At 38.2% G+C, this 6,931-nt stretch overlaps 1 protein-coding gene across 1 annotated transcript; it reads right to left on the bottom strand.

Annotated features, from left to right (window-relative positions):
* Positions 1–1,350: 1,350 nt before the first annotated feature.
* On the bottom strand, positions 1,351–3,267 carry LOC149454765 (serine/threonine-protein kinase SBK1-like). Its single transcript, XM_089687087.1, has 3 exons — positions 3,093–3,267; positions 2,321–2,523; positions 1,351–1,932 (listed from the first exon to the last, which is right to left on the bottom strand). The coding sequence occupies exons 1-3, from the start codon at positions 3,265–3,267 to the stop codon at positions 1,351–1,353; spliced, it is 960 nt and encodes a 319-aa protein (XP_089543213.1).
* Between the last annotated feature and the right edge of the window lie 3,664 nt (positions 3,268–6,931).

The following is a 6,931-nucleotide window of genomic DNA, read 5'->3' as shown; positions in this document are numbered from 1 at the left end:
TCACCAGCACCTGTTGTCATTCTTACTGGGACCTGTAGTTCCTGACATAACTGCTGCCTTTTTTTTGTTTTGTCACATTGAATCATGGTTACCTCATAAATGAGATTGTTTCAACTGTCTCCTAATTTTATCAATGAAACTTGCTATCTGGTTCAGATTTTGTCATTCCTGTGCTATGGCTAATGTTGGGTCAAGGTACTTACATTTCTTTACAAAAGCTTTAATCATAGCAGTCTTCCTGATTTTCTACTTCAAATATCACTTTATATGCTTTGGAAATTTTAATTTTAGACTCAAATTGGTCTAATTCCTCAGTCCATACTGCAATAGTCATTAAAGTCTTCATTTATTATGACAATATTATACTTACCATATATGCCTTGTACAGAAGGATTGCAGAACACACATTCCAATACACTTGACAATGAACAAAAAAAGGGAAAAGAAAACCAACAAAATTTAAAAACCATCAATTTGTTCTAATATAGTACAGATGTTTAGGAGCTTTATTTAAATCTGTCTTTTTCTTGCTGGCCGGGCTGGACATATGATTCACATGTGTTTCCCATCCTCATCTATCCTCCAGCAGGGAACAGGTCCTGAATGCTGCTGCAGAGAACTGGGCTCATGTGATGCGGTGAGCTTGGCTTCCTGAATCATTTCCCTGTCAGCTCACAGAAGATGTTGCATAACATTGGGTGTCAAATCCTGGAAAAGACCGAATCTGGAGCAAAGACAATATGGGGCAGCACTAGAGCTTGGGGAGGGTGAACATTGCTTGTTTTTGTAAACCGGCCCCCCTCCTACCACATGAAAGAATAAAACTGGAAATGAGTTTTAAGGCCATTCAAGGAGAACAATAAAATCAATGGTGAGAAGAAGTGCAATGTAATTTCTATGTAGTATAACCATGCCATTAGCAGCTCTGTGGCCCTGGAGCAGAGGGTCCCGTAATTTGACCATATAATATTTTCTTAGGCAGGGGAATCATTGGGAGACTAAAGCCAAACAGAATGAATGTGTAATTAGTGTAGGTACCATGTAAGCATTCATCGGTGTTCTAGCTTTAGAATGGTATATGTTTGAATAGTGAAATTGTTTTTGAGAACTGTGGTGGAAAGAAGTGGACATGTGGTCCAATTAGATCTGTGCTTCTGTGGCTCATTATTTACGGTTTTCCTACGCTAAGAGCTAGTATTCCTGAAATCAGCAATTACAGTAGATAAGCAAACATGTGACCAGATACAGAAAAAGCCAGCAGTCCTAAGATTTAGACTTACCTTTCCCTAGGACATGAGTCTTGTATGAGGCAGAACTTGATGAGGCTCCACAATGGACAGCAGCACTCTGTTATATCACATGTATGACCGTTTTCCTGGTTAGATTCTCTGGAGGCATTTTTACTTTCCATGGCAGGTGGACATATTTTAAAATGTCCATAGCAGAACACCTCTCAGAAGCATTGAGGGACAACAAGTCCCAGAACATCTGCCTGGCTTCAATGGAGAATTGTTGCCACTTTCCTGGTGCCAAGGTTAGATCTTTATTTGTTTGCCACCAAGCAAACTCCTGATACATGGGGTCATGACCCTCTGCTTCTTCCCAAGGAAATGAGCCGGTCATAGCTGTGTACAACAGGACTCCAAACGCCCACACGTCAATGCTCGGGTGCAGCAGCAATTGATCCCCTTCTTTTAAGCTGCACAATTCCGGAGCAGTATATGGGATGGACCAGGACATACATGGTGCTTGAGTGCCCCGGAGCCTCGTCAGTCCAAAATCTGCTAATTTGACTTCCTTACATTTAATGTCCATGAGCAAAATGTTGTCCAGTTTAATGTCCCGATGGACCATTCCTCTGCTGTGCATATAGTCTAAGGCACTCGCTACCTGTGGAACAAAACCCTTTACAACATCTCCATTTAAACCAACCTGTAGAAAAAAAAAAAGAGAAAATTATTCACCAGACACAAATATAGCACAATGTTACCCAACATATTGAACCCACCTTACCTCGTGTACAGGGAAACAAACATACATTAGCTGAATACACAAGGAGTATGATTAAAGGAAACCTGTCAGCATACAAAATGGTGCCATTAATGGTGCAAGATCCATCTTAACCCATCTTACTCCATTTTAAACCTTGCTTCATAACTTGAGTGATACACATACCTTAAACAACAAGCGTATGCCAACTATACATCCTACCAACTCACTGCCCTGGGAAAGGAATCTTTAAAACTCAGAAATGCTTTAAAGTAACTAAAACTAGAAATCATGATTTAAAAAGATCAATAAAGTTTTGATACAAACTTACATTTGACTTTACTATTGACTGAAGATTTCCAGCTGGTGCCACCTTCTGGACGAAGACATAGTCGTTGCTGGTTTGGAAAGCGATTTCATGGGTTGCGATGATATTTGGATGGCCACTGAGACTAAGAGACATTCCGTATTCCACTAGAAAGTTGTCCATTGGAGTTGTCTCTTTACTCATCAGTTTCATAGCCACCAACTCATCTGTTGAAAAGAGAGACAAAAAAAGACAATGAGTATCATAAACCTAACATTAGAGAAATGATGAAGCTTGCTAAAAACCTACTAAAGTTAGTTAAAAGTTTATGTAAATCTAAAAGCTCTGACTTATTAAGATCCATAACCATCACTCAAAAACTGGAAGGGGGGCTTGGAAAACTTAGAAACTTAAATGCTGTTCAAAGCTTTGGAAATGTTCTGCAGCCGAAGCATTCTGTTGATTCTTAGATCTTGGATGTCACACTCATATCTCAGTTTAGAATTAAAGATCCTTTAGAGATCTGAGCTTTAAATAGAACTAAATCTGCAGAGGGCACCCAGAGCATTAACTAGAATATGTAACTATCAGACTTGTAAATTATGGCAGACTTGTTCATTATAGTCTCCCCTCCTCTGGTGATGCAATATCTACAGTATGATCCCCCTTGTTGCACCATGCAACCGAAGAACCTTTACCTGCTAGTTACTCTTTTCCTTAGTTTATTTCCACTCATTCAGAAGCACAACTGATTCTATAAATCATTCTCTGTACATGAATTAGGCTACAAATTTACCTGAACCCCGATGTTTGGCCAAGAGAACCTTTCCGTACGATCCTGTCCCGAGCTCTTTGATGGGGTGGAAGTGGTCTGTGACTTCCATCATCGTCAGGTTTTCGGAGGTTTCGGCAATGAGCTCAAGAAGTTTCCTTGCAGTGTTCTTGGTTACTTCTACAATGCTAGAAGCCATTCTGGAATCACAACATCAAAACATACAAATTAGTTTCATTTGGCACTAATCATTAGTAAGCGGCATTAATCATCTCTCTGGATATCACCCAGTTACTGTTATTAATTGTCACCTTCATTAGAGGTGGGGGGAGGGGTAGTGTTGTAACTAAAGACAGTTATTTTACATTTTAAAGCTGATATATGCTTACAATTCTTATTAAATATATGTTGGGCTTATCTTGATGAGCTTTTATTCACAGCAAGTGGATATTGCTTTCCTATATAAGTCTATGGTAATGCAAAACCCACTTGAAGCCGATCAAATTCACCTGTCAGTATACAGTATTATAAATTATTTTAGAAGGGTCTCAAATGGACATCAAACTGATTCTATGGACACGAACCCTTACTCTGATACATACAAGTTATATGTAAGAAGTCCAATTATTTTATAGATTCCAAAGAGAGAAAGGAGTGATGTAGAATGGCGCTGGGCAAAGGACCGAGAGTGCCATCATTCCAAACCAACAAATGTCTACAACAAGGTAACAACCGGGGACTTCCTAGGATGGCAGCCAGGGATATCAATTCAAAACATAGAGATACAAATTCCAAATGTATTAGTCACATCATACAAACGTTTTTGTATTGAACATCATGTGTGAATCTTTAAACTTTTGCATGATATGACTAACATTTATGAAAATATCTTTTATAGCTGGGTGTTGACTTTCTGTCCTTAGATGCCATCCTAGGAAGTCCCTGGTTTTACTTTGCTGTAATACAGTAAATGATTTACTAAAGATATGTGACTTCCTGAGACTTCAAGTACAAATCCAACCAAAGAATTTGGACAAAAATAGGACAAGGTTAGAACATCTTTTAACTTTTTATTGTCGTTTCTGACGTCCGATCTTCCCTCACTTCATGTGTGTGGTCAGCAAAACCTCTTTAAGAGGCACAAGTGGGGGAAGAATGAAAACCTTTATTAGGTTTTGTACATTCTTTTTTGTCCCATGATATTTTTATTAAAGATTAATAACAGGTACATAAACAGAAGATTTGGTGGCTATTTCCAAAGGTGACCAATATCAATTCACAAAAGGAAATATTCCAGAGTCAGGTATAACTGGACAATGAAAAACTGCATTCTAGCATTATATAGTAACAGGGAAATACAAGGGGTCCCTCATCATGGACCTATACTGGTCTTGCTATGCATACACCATAGATGAGTGTTTCTCAACCTTTTCTTAGTCAACGTGCCCTTTACAATTCCACACAATCTTGAGGCACCCCATGCTAAAATGTAAGAACTAAACAAATAGTTTTACGTAACGCATCAACATCCACACAAGTAGGACCCCCAACATTAGAAGTGGTTTGTTCTTTCATAGCTATTGCACCTTTGCACATTGCTACCAACATGTCCCAACATTCTCCCTCACTCAGCTAAAGTGACCCCAGTGCTGATGGAGAGGGGCAAACAAGGATTCAGGTGACTGATGTCCTCCTTTTCAACCAATTACATCATCTGTTGTTTAGGATGTCAGCGGCTGGACCCCACAGAACCCAAGGTTGTAATGCTGCACAATACAAACTTGTGGTTTGTGTAACAAAAAGGCAGGACTGATCCACTTACTGTCTTGTTTACAGTTTTTGGGGCAATTCTACCAAGGCATCGCTGAAGAACTCAAGAAGGCACCCCAGGGTACCTGGGCACCCTGGTTGAAAAAGATTGCCATAGAATACTCTAGCCAGACTAGCAAGGCATGAAGATAAACAGAAAAAATAAATATATATATATATACAGTTGCAAGAAAAAGTATGTGAACCCCTTGGGATTACGTGGAGTTTTGCATGAATTGGGCATAAAATGTGCTCTGAAAGTCATCTAAGTCACAACAATAGAAGAACACAGTCTGCTGAACATAATACTACACAAACATTAGATGTTCCCATGGTTTAATTGCACATAACATGTAAACATTCACAGTGCAGGGAGGAAAAAGTATGTGAGGCCCTAGCTTAATGACTTCTCCCAGAGCTAATTGGAGCCAGGAGTGAGCCAATCTTGACTCCAATCAGTGTGATGATATTGGATGTGTTGCTGACAGCTGTCCTACTCTTAAAAAACACACACCTGTTTTGGGTTTACTGGTTTCAAGAAGCACTGTCTGATGTGAACCATGCCTCGCAGAAAAGAGCTCTCAGAAGTCCTACGATCAAGAATTGTTGACTTGCATGAAGCTGGAAAGGGTTACAAAAGTATCTCCTTGAGCCTTGATGTTCATGTGTCCACGGTAAGACAGACTGTCTACAAATGGAGAAAGTTTAGCACTGTTGCTACTCTCCCTAGGCGTGGTCGTCCTGTAAAAATGACTGCAAGAGCACAGCGCAGAATGCTGCATGAGGTAAAGAAGAATCCCAGAGTGTCAGCTAAAGACCTACAGAAATCTCTGGCACATGCTAACATTTTTGTTGACACATTGTGGTGGTTTATGTAAGGATATATTTTATTTATAAAGGGCGTGTCCCTTTCCCTTAGATGAAATATTACAGTGCCTCCAGCCGTTAAAATACGGCAAATATTTAGTAAACCAATAATTTGGACACCTTGATCATTTGATCACCACTTATTATTATACCTTGAATTCTTTTAGCCAATATGATTTCGTACCATACACACAAAATTTGCCTTATAATAGATAAATATAAAAATTTATTTATGTACAAAAATTATATATATATTAACACAACGCAAAAGACTGGTGATAAATGAACATTGGTACACACAATCAAAAATATATCCTACCAATGTAAGACACAATAAGGTTTCTAACTAATTACATCAATATCACAATTTTTTAAATGATCTGATTATTTATTAAATTTATTAATAATTAATAATTTCGAGTATCTCAAAGGTTATATTCTCACAAGCTGTGGCCATAGGATTGCAAGAAGCTAGCCCTTGATATTTTATACTCTGATTATTAATATTCAATAAATTATGAAATATGAAAAAAAATTATAATATGGCAACAAACAATTTTTAACAGTAAAACAGGATCTCTCTACATATATCTAACTACCCAATATTGTTGTGATACACTAAGGTAATTTTATGATTCCACACAACAGAGAAAATAGGTAATACAAAATCAAATAAACAATCTCACCGCACCCGGCATTCAGACTAGGCAACTCTCCCGTGGATTTAGCTGGCAGTGGAACGCCTTTAGAAATGATATTATAGGGCAAGTGATAGATATTTAGTATGGGAGAATGTAGGAAGTTATAAGGATAGAGGTTTAGAAATTTAGTAAAGTTTTAGGAAGTTTGAAAGTATGGAAGAGTAGTTATTCAGAATCAGGTCTTTCTTCAGTCAGGTTTTCTTTTGCTGAGGTCTTTTCTTTTGATGAGTTTTTTCTTGATGAGGTTTTTTTTTTCTTAAAGGTACAAAGGCTTTTATACCAACTAATCCATTGTTCTAAGATACCTTCCCACCAGGCTTCTTGATTGGCTAGTTGAGAAATGTGTGTACATAAGCTATTTCTCACCTGCCCGCCAGATGGCAGTCATGTATCATAGAACAATTTGAGTATTTGAGATGACTCACCTTGGGTGGAATCTTAAGGTAATTTCAGGAATTAAATATACGGCTTTTTCCAGATATAGAA

Source organism: Staurois parvus, unplaced genomic scaffold (genome assembly GCF_062004578.1).
Source record: "Staurois parvus isolate SC_StPar_1 unplaced genomic scaffold, SC_StPar_1.0 ptg000417l, whole genome shotgun sequence".
Lineage (NCBI taxonomy): Eukaryota > Metazoa > Chordata > Amphibia > Anura > Ranidae > Staurois > Staurois parvus.
Note: the sequence above shows the minus strand (reverse complement) of the source record. Positions and strands in the feature narration are given on the sequence as shown.

What these genes read in the sequence shown, in the direction of transcription:
- LOC149454765 (XM_089687087.1), bottom strand. Translation starts at nt 3,267, where the DNA reads ATGGCTTCTAGCATTGTAGAAGTAACCAAGAACACTGCAAGGAAACTT. An exon ending in GGCCAAACATCGGGGTTCAG is followed by an intron (nt 2,524 to 3,092) that starts GTAAATTTGTAG and finishes TCTTTTCAACAG; the next exon opens with ATGAGTTGGTGGCTATGAAA. An exon ending in AGTCAATAGTAAAGTCAAAT is followed by an intron (nt 1,933 to 2,320) that starts GTAAGTTTGTAT and finishes TTTTTTCTACAG; the next exon opens with GTTGGTTTAAATGGAGATGT.